This window comes from Nestor notabilis, unplaced genomic scaffold (assembly GCF_000696875.1).
Source record: "Nestor notabilis isolate BGI_N333 unplaced genomic scaffold, ASM69687v1 scaffold7028, whole genome shotgun sequence".
NCBI classification, from domain to species: Eukaryota; Metazoa; Chordata; class Aves; order Psittaciformes; family Psittacidae; genus Nestor; species Nestor notabilis.
In genome coordinates this window covers 87762-108070 of record NW_009941505.1, presented here as the reverse complement: position 1 = coordinate 108070, position 20309 = coordinate 87762, and the positions used below count along the sequence as shown (strand labels likewise).

At 36.1% G+C, this 20309-nt stretch overlaps 1 protein-coding gene across 1 annotated transcript in view; it reads left to right on the top strand.

Annotated features, from left to right (window-relative positions):
* EXOC2 (exocyst complex component 2) overlaps positions 1–20309 on the top strand; it is a 108844-nt gene that overhangs the window by 9157 nt on the left and 79378 nt on the right. The window contains exons 4-6 of the mRNA XM_010020920.1: positions 6756–6869; positions 9424–9548; positions 19540–19620. Coding sequence (XP_010019222.1) covers positions 6756–6869; positions 9424–9548; positions 19540–19620 — 320 coding nt within the window. The remainder of the gene's footprint in view (positions 1–6755; positions 6870–9423; positions 9549–19539; positions 19621–20309) is intronic.

Sequence of the window (20309 nt, the reverse complement as noted above, 5' to 3'; positions counted from 1 at the left end):
GGTATAATACATTCTATTAATAATTAGAATACTGCCAGTAGATGTATTCTAGGAGCAATATATGTTAACTCAAAATGTGCACTGGAATTCTCTTTTCATACTCAAGTTGCAAGGATGCAAAGTAAGAACTATGGATTTACACTCATCCTCCTGATAGTTTTTAAATAGCCAACATATTTTAAATGTTATATGTATACATGATGTGCAAACCACCATCTTCCAGCCTGCAAGGCAAACAGGTAGTAAGTATACATAATCTATGGCTGGTAAGTTCTTCATGTCTTCCAACAATTAATTGCTCTTCTTGTGCCATACAACCAAGAATCTCAGTTGTTAAATAATAATGTCTGTTGTAATGAAACTTGAACTTGCTGGTTATTATGTTTCACTGGTGATCCTTAGAGTCACAGATGTATTTGTAGAAGAGTGCACACATTTATTCTCCTGGCTTGCTAAGAATTGTTTGGTCATCTTTGAAAACACAGAACAGGTCCAGTCAGATCAACTTTTTTTTACTTTGCTATCGCTTATCGCAGATTGTGTGTATGATATGAAGTATTCTATTCCCACCAGTAAATAGGTACTTAACCTAGTTTTTTAATTTTCAGAATTAAGTAAAGACTGATGCAAAGCTTTAGTTTTCTATTGCTATCTTTATGCTGGCTTTAAGTGCAAAGCAGGTCTGTGCCACCTTCCTCCCCAAGGAATGTTTCTGGCTGTGGTGTTATGCAGATGTAGCCAGTAACCCTTACAGAAGGTTTAAACAGCTTTCAGGAAGAAAAGACTATCTAGAGTAGTTGCCTCAATCTAAGAAATGTGGAAAATTGGTATGAAAATGCTAACATTCACAGTGATGTGGCAGTACTTGGATTGGTTTCAACAGTTTAAAGCAGGTTGGTAGGTTACATCCTACCAACATAGGATTGTTCAGAATTTGAACAGTTCTGAGAGAAAATGTGATGCCTGCTCCATAAAGGCACTGGTTGAATTTTGTTGGTGGAAAATTTATATCTAGGTAATTACTTGTGCAGATGTACCACATACATTTCCCTCCTGCATGACAAGTCCTTATTTAATCAAAGGTTCCCTGCTTCCTCTACCTATTCTGTCAGACTAAAAAAATCCATTCTCTGCAAAGCAGGAACAGCAGTGTGGTGGTTATAAAATTTTTGAATAGTGTTTTTGTTGTTTTGCATGTAGCAGAGGTCATTATGGTGGATCCATCTCGTACATGAAAGCAAATGCTGACATGCTAAGTACATTCCACAAACTTCTGTATCCACCCACTCAATACAGATGCTTCCCTCTTCCCACGCCAGCTTCCAAAACAGTTCATCTGGAAGGAAGGAACAGATGATCTTACGCTGCCACCTAATGGTAAATATCAGCTTGCCTCCATGAGCTAGGAAAAGATTTTCTGGAGGCTTTGAAATTTACTTATTTTTAAGTGTCTTGTGTGGAAATGCAGTCAGTTTCATCCTTGAATTTTATGAGTTTGTGGAAGCTTTTATCAGAGAGGTGCATGCAGAAATATTGTGAAACCTGTGGGAGGGAGATGCAGTATATAGTATTATACAGTTCTAGTTTTATGATGTTAAAAAATATAGTAACATTTACTGCTTGTAAGGCTGATGTATCAGTTGCAGCTACCAGCCTATAAACTCCTAGTGGATTTCTCTCATTCTGCCACTTCTCAAATATGATTGTCATTTTGTTGTCGTATTTCTGATAAACCCAGTGCTACCAGGGAATAGTAGTGCATCCTTGTCCTTTCGCTGTTGGAGAGACCTTTGTTGGCACCTTCTGATTTGTTGTGTTTAGTCTATTCCAGTGTCCCTTATGCTGGTCTTCTTGCATACATTATTAACACAGTACAGCTGGTACAAAGCCTGCTTCTAGAAGTCTGACTGGTACCACACAGAGGGGGGAGTATACAGCAGTGTTAGCTGGAGCTTGTTTATGCTGGTTGCTATTCAGAATCTGTGTTTGTTTAAAGTTGCTCCTTTTGACCTAAAAACTCCTGTGGAATTGAGGTTCGGGTTACCTTTTGGTGGCTGTATCCTGTTTTGGGACCTGCCTTTAATCTGCAAATATTGTCATATATGCTGAAAAGCATACTATGAGATTCTGAAGCTCTGGGAGCAAAATAATCTTGACAGAAAAATTACAATTTGCTAAGTGCATTCCTGGTCAGGCTCTGTTTATTAGTATCCTTTGCATTCTGTTGCTGTTACTCAGTTGTGACTGCTTGGAGGCTGTGATTTACCCATGGAGATTACAACTAATCTTAAACCTCTGGAAAATATAAATGTATATTCACAAGTTCTGTAGTAGGATGTGTTTTAAAAAAAAAAAAAAAAACAAAACCAACTAACATATGCTGTGATGTTAGGTTAGGTTTGGTTTAGTAAGTATCAGGCTATACAGTACTGAAAGCCTGGGGTAGTGGAGGGACGGACTTGTATTGATGGGCACATGTGGTGCAAGTGGATCGATTTTATGCCTGTCTTTTGAATCCAAAGTAGATGTGCATGCCCTTTACATGCAAGCAAGGGCCACTACATCTAGTACTGCATGAGTGTGCTAGATATACTAAGAATGTCTTTGCGGGAAGTAAAAGTGTGTAGTAGCTTGAAACCAAAATTATTTTTGTTATAGTTCACGTGAATATAAATCTTAATTACTTCAATATTTAAAATTGGTTTTGATGAATTAATGAGATTCCTTTAAAATGTTAACTAGGGGTCTAGTACCAGATCTAATTCTGTTTTAAATAAAATAGTCTGCCTAGCAGGACATACTACGATAAAAATCAAATATGTGTACCTTTGCTGAAATTGTAAAGGTACTGAAATACGTAGAGTTGTCAAGGATGGTAAACTTCTCTCTTCTGTGGTTTCTGTATTCAATTTGTGGTTCCTGCTTTCTTTTACAGTGATTGCTTTTTAATCGATGATTAAGTATTCAGAGTTGCTTCCTGAAATGATTCTTGTGTAACAAGCAAATTAACAGAAAAATTATCAACAATTTCATTGTGTATCAGCATGGTCTCAGCTTTTGCTCTAGTTCATGTTCACCCCATAATGCTGAAATGAGTAAACCAGAAATACTTTCTCAAGTCACATATGTGCTTGTTTAAATGGTAAGCATGAGAAACTTCCAAGGACTTATTTATTTAATTTACTAATGGAAGTTAATGAAACAAACTTGTGTGTATGTGGAGTCAGTCTCTTTTTAGATGCATCTGGCCAGACATTTTAGAAGTACAGTTGCTTTTCAGTTTGAACTTTTTAGTGAGCAGCTTGTTGTGAAGACAGCTGTAACAAGTCATTCCAAGCTCCCCATATCTGTTAGTGGAAAAACTACTGGTGAAAGTTATGATAAAAATAAGGATACTACACCATAGAGTATAACATATTGTTAACATACCGCACACATTCACGTTCATGTTTCTACTCTGTTGTGACTATGTCTAAAATATGTCTGCACAGATAAAAGCAGCCATAAACACATTGCTAATTTATGGTTCTGCACAAATACATCTGCTGGAAAAAAACCTCCTGATAACTTTTTAATGCAGTCAAACACCAAACTGAAACACTCCCGCCAAAACCCCAACCCTTCATTTCTGTTGCACTGTCTGTGGGCAAAACTCATTTGCAGGAATTTATTACATCCCTAGCTGAATTATTGGTCAATATCATATTATACTATCATGTATATAAATAAAAACTTGTGGTTTTTTTCCCTAGGAATTGTCTGTCTCATGTATAAGCTGAAACTGCCATGCATATGTCTTACAATCTTGCAGTAATAAGTAGCATTTGGTAATGGTATGTTTGTTCAGTGGGTGTGGATTTTGTGTTATTTGTTCCTTTTGGAGTTTGAGGAAAATATATTGAAGTTCTGGAAAATGTGAATAAAACTCTGCTTCTGTATGTGTACATGCCCTTTTATAGTGCTTGCACCGAATGTTTGAGTTTTTTCTGAGGTAACTGAAAATTTCTTACTTTTTTGAGTTGCTCACAGAGATACCACCATATGTGGATTTAATATAAAAGCTTTTTTGGACAGCTGTTCCATGTATCACATGTGAAGTACTATCCTATAAATTCGTGTACCTGTTTGGCACTTTTTGCTACTTTGAAAAATAATATTTCTTAAAACAGCTTTAAAAGAAAGATAAATAAAAACTTTCTCCTTCTTACGTCCATCGGCATTTTCTGCTCAGTAACTGGCATTCCTTTTTTTTTGAAATGCAAGTATATTGGTAGTCATGAATCTCTCTACTTATGTTTGTAGGTTTTTTATATTAACATTATCATAGAATTATAGAATAGTTAGGGTTGGAAAGGACCTTAAGATCATTTAGCTCCAGCCCCCCTGCCATGGGCAGGGACTCCACACACTAGGTCATGTCGCCCAAGGCTCTGTCCAGCCTGGCCTTCAACACTGCCAGGGTTGGAGCATTTAGTACTTCTCTGGGCAACCTGTGCCAGTGCCTCACCACCCTCACAGTAATTCTTCCTTACATTTAGTACTTCTCTGGGCAACCTGTGCCAGTGCCTCACCACCCTCACAGTAAATAACTTCTTCCTTATGTCTAACCTGAACTTCCCCTGTTTGAGTTAAATGCATTTCCCCTTGTCCTATCACTACAGTCCCTAATGAAGAGTCCCTCTCCAGCATCCTTGTAGGCCCCCTTCAGATATTGGAAGGCTGCTATGAGGTCTCCACGCAGTCTTCTCTTCTCCAGGCTGAACAGCCCCAACTTTCTCAGCCTGTCTTCATACGGGAGGTGCTCCAGCCCTCTTGTCATCCTCGTGGCCCTCCTCTGGACTTGCTCCAACAGCTCTGTGTCCTTATGTTGAGGACAACAGAACTGCGCGCAGTACTCCAAGTGGAGTCTCACAAGAGCAGAGTAGAGGGGCAGGATCATCTCCTTTGGCCTTACCTCTTTTGTATTGAACACAGAAATGTTGGGACACTCACTATTAGTTGCTACTTTTGTTTCTCAGCTTTTCCCATCTCTGCTTTTCATATCTGTTGTCACTTTTTTCATGCATCTTGGTTTTTTTTGTTCCCCCACCCCGTTATAAAAGGTATTGTTTCATGCCCCTGCTTTAATCAGGTGCTACTGATGAAGGAATTCTGTGCCATGTCATTATTTATGTAGGTCCTTTGTACCTGCTTGTGCTAATGGCCATTTGGGTATGAATAGCAACTTATTAAAAACAACTCCTGATTCTTAATAATAGTACTTTTTGAAGTGCCTGCCTCTAGATTTACTTCACTTAATCTGCTGTTTGCTTTTTGTAATAAAAACAGTTTTAGCTGGTTTGAAACATGTTTAGATTACAGGAAAAACCCCACAAACCCAGAACCAAACTAACAAATCATTGTTTTTGTGTCCATTCAAATGTCTTTTCATATGTATTAAATGTAATTCCAATAGTGAACACAGGATTGCTGCCCCCATCCAAGTTCGAATTCAAATGCAAAGTATTGCAGGTTTGCTTTTGCATACAGTGTACTTTTTATAGCAGAGTTCACCTATCTTATGAGCATCAGAGAGGGATGTTACTGACTTTTTAGTTTGATATTTTAATCCAGAAGTGACATAGTAAATTTTTAGAATAGGCTAGAATGTTTCAGTTGGAAGGTATCTGCAACTATCATCATGTCCAACTGTCTGAGCAGTTCAGGGCTGATCAACAGTAAACTTGTTTGCCATGATTAGTTTCTGGAGATGGGATGCAGCTGATGGTAAAGAGTACAGTGGTGAGCGTAGCTGGTGATGTATGGTGGAATGAATATGGCCAAGTGTTCAGGGTGTGTCTGGACTGAAGGATGAAGATGGTCATGTTTTCATCAAAAAGTACTGTAAGTATTTGTATTACACTGTCCTAAAACAAATGGAATAAATTTTCTGTACAAGTATCTTAGAAGTTACTTGTAGTTTCAATAATAACTGTTGCAGAGAATCTGGTTTCACAAGAAAGTGGCTTGCATGCTATCTTTATGCATTGTAAGACTGAGGAAAAACAAACAAGACATACTGTTTCTCACTTAAGACGTGGTTTTCCTTGTGTACTGTGAACACAGATCACTGTATGGTTTTGCAAGGGGATTATTTTAACTCGGGATTTCTTTCAGCGTTTGTATATAATGAAAGTATGCTCCAAGTATCTTCCTTCATGTTTCCATGGGACTCCTGGTGCACAAGAACCAATGGAAGTGATGGTGTAAGATCACTTATAAACTGTCAAACTGGTGATGTCCTGTTGTTTTAAACAGACACTGGTTCATAGCTTCTAGAGTATATTCTCTCTTACTTAACTTGGTGTACTGATTTTCTTCTTTGAAAGGTGGAACTGATTTTGAGTACATTCAGCATTAGTGGTCCTGCGTGTGAATATTAGTAGTATCATGGTGTGTCTGTCTAGTCTCATTTTTCAGCAGTTCTCTTTCTTTAGAAGCATTTTGTACTGGCATTTGTTGTATGTGTAATGGCAAAATCAAAATGGTAAAATTAGTTTTATTCAGATTAGATTTCAATATTTACTTTCCCAGTCACGCTACATGTGCTTGTAATACCAGATTTAATTTCATGGTGAGATACAAGTTTATATTTACATCTTGTTCAAATATGATTTGATTTTTTTCTTTTTTTTTTTTTTTTTTTTATGTGACACTTTTAATTGTAAGCTGTTCACAAGAATGTCTCACTGAGTAAATGAATATTCATTTTTCAGAGGCAGATTTCCTCAAAAAGATTTAGAGGCACTGTTTCCTGGGATGAGTGCTGATTTTACTAGTGAAAACTTTTCTGCTGCCTGGTACCTGATTGAGAATCATTCGACAACAAGGTTTGTTGCTATCATAAATAATTATTTTAAGTGCAAGTTACTTGATGTTACTTTATTATACATTAGATCTGTCACTGGTGGTTGACACTTACAGTAATAGACCTGTAACCTCTACAGCCTGTGGTGTTTCTGCTTGACTAGAAATCAACCAGTTTGCTCAATGAGGAAAACTTCATTTTTACTCAGACCTAAATTATAGCCTCTGTTTCCCCTCAGGCCCGTGACAGATGGAAGTTGTCTTCAGGTAAAGCCTTTTATGAATCAAGAAGTTAGGCAGCGTGGCCTTAAGTGGAAACTCTAGTCATGTTAAGTCATGATTAGAGGCTGAGAATAAGGGCAACAGACAACTCAGAGCAAAACTGTTAGTAGTAGTTAGCTTTTAATTAACGCTTGTAGAAAATGCTATAGTAAAAGAAACTGGACAAGTAAGATCATTGAGGTAAATATCTGAAAATATTGACCATTAATATTTTCATTTTTAAATCTAGTTCATAATATGTACTTATATGAATGTATTATGTAAATATATTTTTGCCTGTATTAACTGAGTTCTGAATCTTGCCTGCATATGTTTTGATAATACTAGAAGCTATTTTTAGTAGAGATGATGAGCCTTTTTTGTTGTCTTCAGCTGGGTATTCTGATGGACATTTTGAAGGGAAATGCAACTTTTCAAATTTATTTGGGTGAGGGGTTTTTTTAGGGTTGGTTTTTTGTTGGGTTTTTCTTGTTTGGTTGTTTGGTTGTTGTTGGTTTTTTGGGGGTTTTCTTGTTTTTGGTTTTTTTTTTTTTTTTTTTTGATGGCTTGGTGGTTTGTGGGGTTTTTTGTTGGTTAGCTCGGGGGAGGGGGGAGGTTGTTGTGGAGTGATGGTGGTGTTTGGTTTTAGGAGCTCCAGAAATAACCATTAATCTACTAGGGAAATACTTCAGTTTCCACTCTGAGTGGAAAATCCACTTTGATTTACAGGTGAAGGGGAAAGCTTCAGGTAATAAATGCATCCTGTAGGATTAAGGTTCTGTAGGTTCACAGATGGCTGTACCACTGGTTTCGAAGGCAGCATGTTTTACTTCTGTAGCTGGGGATCCATTACTAAAGAACAAGGACTGCTAGTGAGAAATGGGATTCATTTGAAAAAGTGGGGTGGGAGCATCATTGCACTTTGCACTTGTCACCAAAGGTTTGCACTTTGGTGACAAGGACTTCAAATTAGGAATAGCAGGGGATGGTCACAACAGCTTTCAGTTACATGCGGGACAGAGTTCCCCATGTTCAGTGATGGCACTGAGAGTGCTGTTGGGAATTACGAAACCAGTTGGAAGTGTCTAACCACAAGTGCCTTTACACACTCGTGCAGCCTGGGAAACAAGTAACGTGGGATTAGACAAGCATATCACTGGAATAAAGTGGGATAGCTCATGTGCCTAGTGTTCTGTGATGGATGGGAAGAGGCCCTCTGAGAAAGGTACCTAGGAAAGAAAGATAAAAAAAGAAAGAGTAATTTGACCAGAATTACCATGGAATATGAACAACAGCATATGTAATGATTGTATCTCAATTATAATAGTGTCAGTAAACCCACTGATGCATGTCAGTGCATGTCAACAGTTACAAGTCGTGGTCCTCTTGGCACATGTATTCCAGTGGGATAAAAAGTATTATTTCTTGGTTTTAAATGAAAGCTGGGTGGTTTTGTGCTTTAATTTGGTTTATATTGGTTTATAAAATCTAAATCTTAATGTTAAAGTGCAAAAGCTATGTAAAACACAACAGGAAGTTGCTAAAAGAGTAGGGTGACTCCAGTCATGTTTTGGATATAAATAGCATTTTAAATACAGAAGTAAACCTGGTTTTTTGTTTTGTTTTTCAAAAATGTGTAGTCTTAGAAATATTCTGGAATTGTATAATTATCTGCCCCATATCATTTTGTGCTGTTGTCCTGGAAACATGCAGCAATGGTTTAGTTCTTGTCCTCTGTATAGCCTCAGGTATTGGGAATGCTAGATGTGTGGTGCATTGATGCTTTGGTTAGCTTATGTCTGTTTTTTCCTTGAAGGAAATTCTTGTTAAGCGATCAAAATAACATGGTGGGGGTTATTTTTCTTTTTTTCCCTAACTCCTGGCAATATCCTGACAAATATAAATAAACTATTTAGACATACTATTAGATCATCAAATAACATGAAACAGTACTTGAAAAGAGAACTGCGTAGATTTTTGTTAGTTTGAAAATGCTTGTGGTAAATACTACTTGAATGCCCAAGTAGACCAATCCAGCTATTGAGTAATGTGATTTCTGTCCAGCAGATGGAAAGAGGAAATAAAGTAAAATGCGTTATAAAGAAATCTATTCCAGCACAAGTGGTATGAACTCTCCATTTAGGATTAAAAACTAAAACTGTCATTGATGAGAATCACACTCGTTAGCAATTATTCAGTCCTTAGTAGTTGTTGCGAAAGTAGCTTACTTTATGTTCCAAGTAGTTTGTTCTGTTTATTCATTAGCTGACCTTATTCGTTGTTCAAATGTCACAGGGTCTTCTTGTTTGTTTTCAGTTTTGATCAGCTCAAAATGGCTGTTGTGAATTTGAAGAAACAAGCCAATAAGAAAAATGAAGGAAGCCTAGCTTACGTGAAAGGAGGTCTTAGCACATTTTTTGAAGCACAAGATGCTCTGTCAGGTAAAGATGCTTTACACTTACTAAATACAATATAAAAGAAAAGACAGTATCTGCATGGATGGTTGAATTTTAATATTAAAAATATTGGTTTTCTTCATAGTCTCTTCTAGAAGTGTCAGAAGAGCAAAAAATCTGTATTGTGTTGGTCACAAGCTGATTGTTGTGGTATATTTGCAAAAGATGGCACGAAATGTCTCTTACAGGAATTGGAGGCATCTGATGAAACTGCTTAGACCACAGAGCCAGAAAAGATAGGAAATGTTGAACTGGAGATAGTATTATGATGACTTAAAAGCTGTAGCAACATAAAAACTTGATTTTATCCCACAGTCAGACTGTAATATTTATATAAATATTCAGTACACTCTGACTTGAGAAATCTGATGGCCTTTATATGCTGCTTGCCATAGGGAAAATTTAACGTACAAGTGAGATTAGCTTAGTTGTCTGTGCCATTTTAATATCTATATATATATATATAGATATCTTTATATATACACATGCAGTCTTAAAGCATAAAACGTCTTTGTGGTAACAGCTCGTTGTGGGCTGCCATAGTGCTGTCTGGTTACAGACTGTGCTGGGTAAGAGTGACAGTGCTGGGCCATCCCCTATAGGTTTAACATTTACCGCTATGCTGTTCTTCATAGTTACTGTACATTGCAGGGTTCTCACTCCTGATCGTTGATCCTGTGTTATGGGTACCATGGGGTAAGAAACCTTGTATCTAGTCATAGCCTCAGCCTAGCTAACGCTTCAGTTGGCTTCAGGAACACTACTTTGGAGATGTACTGATTTTTTTTATTATTATTTATTTATTTTTTCTTGACCAACTTGCAGGCCACTTGGTTACTGTCCCATAGTCACTTCTATGTGGCAGGGAAAAGGGAAGCTAATGAGTTCTCACATGGTGGTGCACCTGTATTACTTACTGCTCCAGGCAGGTTAAGCTGTTACCTGCCCTACAGATCATCCCATTTTCAAAAGCAGTTGATAGCTTTTGGCTATTCTTAACTCCTAAATGTCTTTATTACCTCATATTACTGATCAGTTTTGGAATATCTTGGCCCAAATCTAGATAGGGTCAATAGCTGAAGTGTTAAAGGATTTAGTGGAAATACTAAAGAATGTGGTGATAGCCGTAAGAAAAGACACTAAGAAGAATTGGTATTTGGCATTCTTTAAATCTTTTTAAGCTGTGTTTTTTATTAAATACTAGGAAAAATGATAATAGGCTATTTCTTTGTGAGTCTTAAATATCTTGAAAATGTTGAAATCCTGATTTATTTTTTTTTTTTTCTTAAATAGTTCAAAATCCTAAATAATCCTGGACAAATATTGAATGTGACTTATTTTTTTACAACTAAATCTGCTTTGCATGTAGACTATCAAATAATTTAAAAGATTGAGTTCTATTTTCAAACAGTTACTGCTATGGATAAAAAGTAGTGCTGGCAGACATACGTGTTATCTTGCAAGATTTTTTGGACCAGCAAAAACTTAATAGGATTTACTGAAAGCTAATGCAAACCAGAAATGTTGTGAGGTTTTAGAAGGACTGAACACAACTGAGTGATTTTTCTTTTCTCATATCTGTTAAAGTGTAGGCTTCTTGCCTTTGGAGATTGATTTCCTGATAAATGAAGAGGTCCGAGAGCAAATAGGAATGTAAAAAAATAGTAATAAAATAATGATAGAAAAAGCAAACTCATTTATTTCACTATGTTCTTAATTTAAAAAAAAACAGCCAAAAACATAGCTTGTAATATTGCTTGCATATCTTATCTGTATCAGTGTTATTTTTACCTAAAGTTAGAGTGTATGAGTGCAGATAAATTAACTCAAAACTTTGCATGACTCGTGGTTCTTGGTGCTACTTTTCACCTGTAACTAAAATAGCTTGGTTTTATCTTCCACTTTAAGAGCTCAAAAGGAAATAGGATTGTAGCTTGTGCTGTTATAAACAGTGAATTAAAGTAGTAATATGGAAGAATGGCCTTGATGCTGTTGTGTAAAAAAATTAGACTTGGAAGTCTTAGTATCTTATAGGTGCAGAGCTATAACACTGGACTTCAGAGGGCTTATCAATACAACATTTAGTTTTTAAATTCTGAAACCAAATTCTTAATGAGGATGCTTGCAGTCACAGCTGCCTTCTGTAGCATTTTAATATGCATTTCTCCATTGTAATTGCCTGTTAAATGCACTTGCAGAAGTGTTCTGATTCTTTTCAGTCAAAAATACCCAACTTACTGCATATGAATGCAAAACTGCTTATTTGTCCTTCTTATGCAGAATACTTTTGAGGGAATGTAGCTAGTAAAATTATGTAACTTTTGACAGTCTTGAACCTGTGATGGGTACAGTCAACTATTAATTTAGATGTGGAGAGGCTTCCAGCAGTAGCAAGAAAAAAAGGTATCTTTGGTAATACAACACTTCTCTGCCCTTATACATGTAAGGGTGAATTTGTGTGCCTTTTCTCCTTCAAAAAGGTATGACTAGAATTTGTATGCATTTAAACAAAGCTACATGAGGAATAGTTTATATTTGAAAGCTGAATGATTAGGGACATAGCCTTGGTTCTGAAAACTTCCATTATTTGATGCTGAGCATACAACTGTCACAGATTAAAAGTGACTCAAGGGAAAGTCATTATCGAATATATCTAGTCTGTCTCCCAGTATGATTTAAATTTCCTGAGCTGTTTTGTTTTGGTTTGGATGTGTTGGGGTTTTGTTTGGGTTTTTGGTTTTTTTGGGGTTTTTTTTTTTTTTTGTTTGGTTGGTTTTTTTAATCCCTTTGGGAAGATTTCTGAACTGTAATGCATTTTCTGAAGATACGTTTTTGTTTATGCCTCTCAATTTTCCCCTTCAGATATCCTAGAACACAACTTCCAATCCTGATGATTATGCTTTATACACTGCAGGTTCATCTTGTTGTTGTAGAGTGGAGCTATCTGTGTACGGTTATTTCTCCTAGGTTTCCCTAAATTGGTATTTTTTGAAGGAGGCCTACCTTAGGAGGTATAACACTTTCTTTACCAGTTACTTCATATTTTCGTCTGTTGGCATATCTGTGTATGTTTTAACTTTTTTAAACTCAAACGTATTCAACAGTGCTTGTTTTAAACAGATGAACTTGATCTGGGAAACCCTGAATTACTGATTATAGTGCAGCTTTTTTCATTAACTGGAATCAGTAACATCAATCTGATCTTAACTGTACTGTAAAACTGTATTGCACATTTCAGTGAGCATTAATATTTTCACAAGTAAGCATTGAAAACCATAAAGAGCTATCCCAAGATGTTTACTGTATTTTGTGATTTAGAAACTGTTTACTGAGAAAGTAAGAGGTCAAATAGGACAGAACCTTTGCTTGTTTGGTTTAATTTCTTGGAAAAGAGAATTGCCTTATCAGATCCTCATGTCTCTCTGCCCATTAGCTTGGCTGACAGTTTGACAGTGGCTTTGCTACAGAGGATACAACAGGAAGTTTGTTTCATCAGTTGAAGTGAGCTGAGGGGAACTAGGCTCACTTCAGCTTGACCCACCTGTCAACACTGGGGAATTTCCCATAATTCTAATTGCGACCCAGAAAGCAGAATTCCTATAAGGGCTGCTGCTTATATACTTGTGTTTTATTGTCGTGAGCAAGTCGTGTCCTGCACAGAAGTCTTTGTGAAGTGAGTAATTTACTTTGGATATACTTTTTCAGAAGTATTCTTTACAAAGAGCCTTTGGCTGCAGAGTTACTTCTTATTTAAGTGTAAAGGGAAAATAAAAAAAAAAGTGAAAATTCAAGTGAAATGACAAAAAAAAATAGGCAAATGACCACTTCAGACACTCAATTATGCAAAACATGCCAAGTATGACATCTGTATTGGCAAGTAAAGATGATGTGTCTTTGAAACATGGATATGTTGAACGAATTTGTGATTTAATTTCACTTTCTCATTTGCCATGGCAACAGTTCCTTTTGTGCAGTTTCAACTACAAACACATTTTACTCGATTTTTCAGAAAAAATCTCTATAAAAGAAGCACTGCTGGCTGTTGCAGTATTATTCCTTTTTTCCCTTTCCAGTCCTGTTCAGAAGTGTGGCCTGTGAGAATGCCAGTATGATAGGGAACTTGGACTGCAGCTGTCCTTTTGTCTATAGCCTGCATAATACATGAGTTAAGATAATGTTTGCCTGGCTGAAATGATCCTGTATCTGGTCAATGTCTGGTTTGGATTTGTTTTAGTTCTGTTTTTTTGGTTGGTTGTTTTTTTTTTGTTTTTTTTTTTTTTGTGGGTTGTTTGGTTGTTTGGTTGTTTGTTTTTTTGTGTGGTTATGTTTTTTGGTGGGTTTTTTTTGGTTGGTTGGTTGGTTTTTTGGGTTTTTGTTTTTGTTTTGTTTTTTTTTGGGTAGTGGGGGTTTTTCCCTCCTTCTTCCTGTAGGATATTTTTATACATCATCCCCTAAGGCCTGTTCAAGGATGAGCATGTCAGTGATCCAGGATCTGATTCAGTATGAATACGTGTATTCTGTTGCCATTATGTCTGTTAAATTAATTTGCCCTGAAATTAAAACAAAAGAAACCACTGGATCTATATTCAATTCTGAGTCAGACTGGGAATTTAAGCAACTAAAAACTGATGCTTGGCTGTCACAAGTGCTCCTTTGCTTCTGGCTTTTGAAGAGTTATGTTGTGTTTGAATCTGAAGAGAGTACATGCAACCAATTTTTCATTAGTGATTCTGTTTGCAAACTAGAATGATGACTGACTAATTTTGAAGTGGTTTTACGTAGCTAGTTAATCTCAGTTCACTCTCTATTGTCTTTTTTTGTCTGTTTGTCCAGTGAAATGCTAACCCATGACTGGTTTTGCTAGGTGGTGCAGCATCAGACTGCTATACTAGGTTTTGCTGTTGTCACATTCCTGTTTTGTAACATACCTAATTCCTGTTTTGCTTTACTTCAGTCTCATACATTTTCTCAATACTGTAAATTTTTACTAAATGTATGGATTTAGGTAAATGAAATTCAGTCACATGACTACTACCTAAATATTATGCAACTGACTTGAAATGGGGTGGAATAGTTGTGTTGAGTGCTCTGTGTGGTACATCTCTATTAATGTTACCTTCCTCATCCCACTTCAAGTGATAGAAGGGCCTTTGCAGGATAAGAACAGCCTGCTACTGTAGGCAGTAATTTTCTTAACCTCTGTGAATTATATTAAAAGAACAGGGTAATGGAAACAAGCTGGCAGGGATAAAACTGGAATGCTGTATGTGTCAGGCATTTATCTAACGCCATATCAGTCACTTCAGAGTAACAGTTTATGTGCATGTATGTGCCCCACAATAGATGCAAGTTAGGTTATTTCAGTTCAAGAATTAAGATCATGCCTCCCAAGTAGTCATGAAGCAATAGCTGATGTGCTGTAAGCTCACTGTCTAGTTTTCCAAGTGGATGCTCATGTCCATAGGCTTGAGCTATGTTTGCACTACTCCTATAGACAAAAGCTGCATGAGAAGCAATTGCACTAGCATTGCTACATACGTTGCCCTTACCTTTATGGGCCTGCTTATGTATGCACAATGAAAAAATAGGCCTACTGATTTAAGTTATCTTACTGAAAACTTGTGTTCTGGTTTTACAGTAGGGGGGGGACATTGCAAAGAGCAATGTATGCTGAGAGAGAGATGACCTGACAAAGGGATGTCAGTAAAGTATGTAAGTGGTGGTAGGTAATTCAAGTAGTTTAGTCTCATGCGGATGCTTCCACCTCATGCAATGCCTATGATCAGTTTCTGTAGCAGACCAGTTTTTATCTTAAGGTAACTCTAAAAGAGCATGAGTTATGTGATCATGATTGCAGGTTCCTGCATAGCTTTGTATAGGGGGTGTTTTTTGTCTGGAGCAAGAGATGGTCTGATTTTAAGAAGTGTGAAACAGCAGGAGTTGTCTTAGTCCATAATGAAAATTCTGTGCCCAAGCCTGTATCAGGTTTTATGCTGACTCTTCATATAACTTCTTTTAAATCATTAATTATTTTAGAGATATGAACTACTAGCAGTATTCCTCCAAGTGTATGCAGTCATGGCAGCTCTTAGCTACTGTGTGACTATCATGTGTTATCAATTTGTATTTTTTAGACAAGGTAATTTTTTTTGTTTGCATTTGAAAAACAAGAAAGCATCAAAAAGAAAGATGGGGTTTGCAGTTGCAATTTTCAGATGTAATCGACTGCAGTTATTTTCTAAGTGTGTAGAAAATTACCCACAATTAAATTTGAGCCAGACTTGACCTATAAGCTGTAAAACGAGCTTAATTTCGTGTTACATCATTCCATCTTGATTTCCATACCATTTTTAAAATACATACAACATTTAAAAGCTGGTTTTATTTCTACCATTGGCTTTCATAGATACAGAAGCTTAGCAATGTACTGGTAAAAAGAGAATAGCATTTCCATTCTCTAAAAATCATAAGCATATCAAGAAAACTTGTGGGGAATAAGAAACAACCAAAACAAACAAACAAAAAGTATTGACTAATGGATAATAAACTTCTTTTTTTAAGGTTTTCATAGTGTAATTAATGTATTACTAGCTCTGTTCACGACATGCTGTCTTTGTGTTGCTTTGTTGCTTTGCTCATTATATACAGCTATGCACTCCTGTTGAATCCATTCAGAATAGTTTCAACCCTACATAGGGGTGCTGTTCTCATCAATAACCTTCTTTATATTTCATTCAAATTACAGAAAATCATTAATCTTTCGATAATGGAAACCAAAGGCATTTTTATTCATGCATTGCCATGAATCCTGGCAACATCTTAACAAGAGTTCTTCATTACTGTGCTTTGGTGCCAAGCTTTTTGTAGTTACCACATCAGATCTTCAGAAATATTTTGCTGAGTCAGTCTTTCCTTTTTTGGTATTGTCCCGTCCCCTGTCCCCCATCTCCTCTTATTTTCTGCATCCGACTAAAAGGTTTGGGATAAGATTTTCATGTATAATGTATTTCTAGCCATCTTTTAATCAGAAAATGGTAGAAAACCTGCATCTGTGTTGCTTTGAGCTGAGTTAGGCTAAGGAAGTTTTGAGAATGCCTGTCTTGGTGCCTATCACAAAATGTATTTTAAAAATGTCTAATGAGTAAAGAATGAAATTTGCAAGTCAAAACCTGCATGATCTCGGCAAGTGTAGGTTAATTTGTTAGATTTATGGTTGCCAAGTAGAAAACAATATCCTTCCTCAGATTAAATAAAATTGTTTTCAACACAAGCATCAATGAATTAATCACAGTTTATTTTAGTACAAGGCCTGTATGAAGGTCTATTTGCCAGATTGAACTTTGCATGTGTTTTGATCAAATAGACCAATTCTGAAGTATTTAGTCACAGTTTAGAGACTGTGAGCACTAAACTTAGTCTCTTCATTATTGTTAGTATCTCAGTGCAACTCTAAAGTTTGCAAACCTTCAAGTATTGTGATTGAACTGGGAAACTCAAATTGGCAAAGATGATACAAAATACCATTAATTTTCTGCCCTTAGCTGAAGCTTCTAAGCCTAGCCCCTCCCCAACTTTATTTATTCTGTGCTTCTTATAGTAAAGCCATGACCATCATGATACAATTTAAATAAGCTGCCTTCAGCATGTTTTACCTTTTGTTGTCAGTATATGTGCTTTGACAGATGGTTAAATGTTGCAGTTTGGTTTTGGAAGTTCTTAAGTGTGTCCCCTTTAAAAGTAACATTATAATTAACTGGTCAGCAATTAATGGTTCCAAAAGACATCTGAAGCAATATACACCTTAGGGGTTTTTTATCCATATCAGTTTAGAAAGTATCTTTCAAAACTATGCATTACATAATGATTTCAAAATATGTAAATTAAAATCATTACACTTTGATACAGTTCCAATAGTACTTGAAACATTTGGTTTTAAAATATCTGTTTATGTTGTGGTTGCTGTTCTGATGAACTTGCCTTTCAGTATGTAACATTAATTGCACTACAGTAAGTGGCTGCCCCTATATATATGATGTATATAAATAGAATAATATGATTAGAACCTTTAATGTTTTGTTACATAATTGTAGAGGTATTCTTATAGGTTAGTGGTGTCCATGTGATGTGGATATTTAAATTTAAAATTTAAAACAACATCTCTTAAGATAAACCTCTCTGTTCCTTAAAATATTCAGGAGTCTTTTAGATTTGGTTAATTTCATTTAAGTGTTGATTGTCTTAAGTAATGTGGTGTCCTAAAATATTTTTCTTCTCTAGTGACTACAGTAACAAAAATGAAGAGGTGCTCTTGCATTTTCAAGAAAGCAAAGCTTCCTGAAATTCTTTGTGTAGGATCAAGGAATTGGAGGCTCAAATTTACATGTTTGAGAATAATGGAATTTTTTTGGTTGGCTTGTTGGTTGTTTTTTTTAAATCTCACACAGACACATACCCTCATCCAAATGAAAATTCCTCATTTGAAGGAGGCAGGAGGCTATCAAGGCCCATTGTGTTTCAGAGTAGCCACCTTCTCACTGCCTTACAAGTATGGCTGAGGTCTGTCTTGTCCTTATTTGCTTTTTCTTAATTTATACCTACAGAGCATGGATATTGTAGAGGAAACCAGTTGGCAATGTCATCTCTATGTGTACATTATATGCAGTTTGGGGTGGTATTTTAGACTAACTTTAGTATCACCCCATGGATTGAATTCCAGGTATCTCCTGGAGCAGATGGGGTACACTTGAGTTCATCTTTAAGTTTTGTATCATCTTAAAAGAATCCAGTTGAGAGACTCAGATTACTGTTAAAGCAAAAGGAACTGATGGCTATTTTACAGAGCTGATTTTATGTAAATTAACAGATTAAAAATTTGAAAGACAAATAATATTTTTAAATAATCGCTTTATATATGCTTTATGCACATATACAGGAATACTACCTTAAAAAAAAAAAAAACAAACCAAGAAAAAGAAAGCAAACCAAAAACAAATGAAAAAGAAACTATCTGTGCCAGTTGCACTGAACAGAGGAGGGAATGAATGCCGTGTAAGAGAGGGGAAGCAAGAAGAAAGGAGTATTTGCAGTCCATTCACTGTTCATATTTCCAGTGTAGTCAGTGGTAAATCTCTCCCAGAAAAAGAAGTTACAATAAAACAAACAAATTCTGGCACTATGCATTTCCACATCCATTAGTACTACCATGTGGAAACAAGATTTGGGGCTTTTGGCATTTTATGACAGGTGAAAAAAAAATAGCATCTTAAAAAAGGAAACTCCTCTCTTTTCATACTGTTTTGAAAAAAAGCATCACAATGCTTCTGTGTAATGCTTAATGCAGCGTATTCCTATAAGATACTCTTAAATTGTCTGGTTTGAGAATGAGTTTTTATATAGGAAAACAACTAGTGGAGAGGTGTTCAAGCACTTACTTTGTGGAGTCATTCAAATTCCCCATTACTCTCTACCCATAAATTATTAGTAATTCCTTTTTGGTGAGCACACTAAAAATTTTGCCTTACAAAGCAAAAATATTTTGTACTTAAGTTATACTTACTTTTCAAAATACTAAATTGAATTCACACTTGTACTACAAGATAGTTAATTGGGCTTATTTCCATGTTTGTGGGGTTGTGGGTTTTTTTGTTGTTGTTTTTGGGTTTTTTTGCTTGGTTGGGTTTTTTTGTTGGTTTTTTTTTTTTTGGGGGGGGGGGGGGGGGGGGTTCCCTTGAGCATTACTGTCTTATTCAAGAAGATACAGGAAGTCTGTGTCAAAGTAATGGTTAAAATTCTGCAATATCTGGCTCTAAGCCCTGTCTTCCACTAGACTCTGCCGCCATGAAGCATGTTTGTATTTTTTTATGTATAACAAGAAAAATAATACTTTAATTTTAAAAATGTTTAAAAGTGTCACTTTGATATAACGTATTCCCACCTATTAAAGAGTTCTGCATTTTAACTAGACACTTTATTCCAGCAATCCATCAGAAACTAGAAGCGGATGGAACGGAAAAAGTAGAAGGATCCATGACGCAAAAACTGGAGAATGTACTGAACAGTGAGTTTTGTCTTTCCAACAGCAACTATTTATGGACTTTGGACTTTCTAACAAGCTTTAATATATTCCTAGGAATATGGTAGAAAACAGTACAGTCTCTCCTGACTTTTCTGTTTGATGGTAGTGATTTTAGGGTGTGATGGTATACCTTTCTGAAGTAAGTAGCAGTTTTTGCCATGACTTTTATCAGTCCTTGTGATAAGAAAGGGAATAAATATCAAAATAAAGAGATGTTCTAAAACATTTACTTTAGATGAATTTTGGTGACGTATTAATTTGAGTGGATAAAGAATACAGAGGAGGTATATAGACAGAAGTGTAGAAGGATGAGCAAAGCTAAATACCAGGATTTAAGAAGTTAGAGCAAAAGAGGTAAAAAAAATATAGGCTGTTTGCAATAACAAGGTCTATTAACAGAATCTTTTTCACTTAACATGCTGACATTTAGACCACTTAGCATTCTTTTTAGAAATTCTGAAAAGCGGTCGGTACTTTCTTTTTTGTTTCTCTGTATTGGCTGTATGGTTGCATTCAGAGAGATGGCTTGAATTTGCTGCAGTTCGGTATGTGTTTCATCAGATCAGAAAAGTTCCTTTTTTAATTCTGGGACTTCTGCCAAGATAATTTTACTTTGTTTCATTGTGATTTTTTTCACAGAGGAAGGGATGTTTCCCTTAGTGCTGTATCAA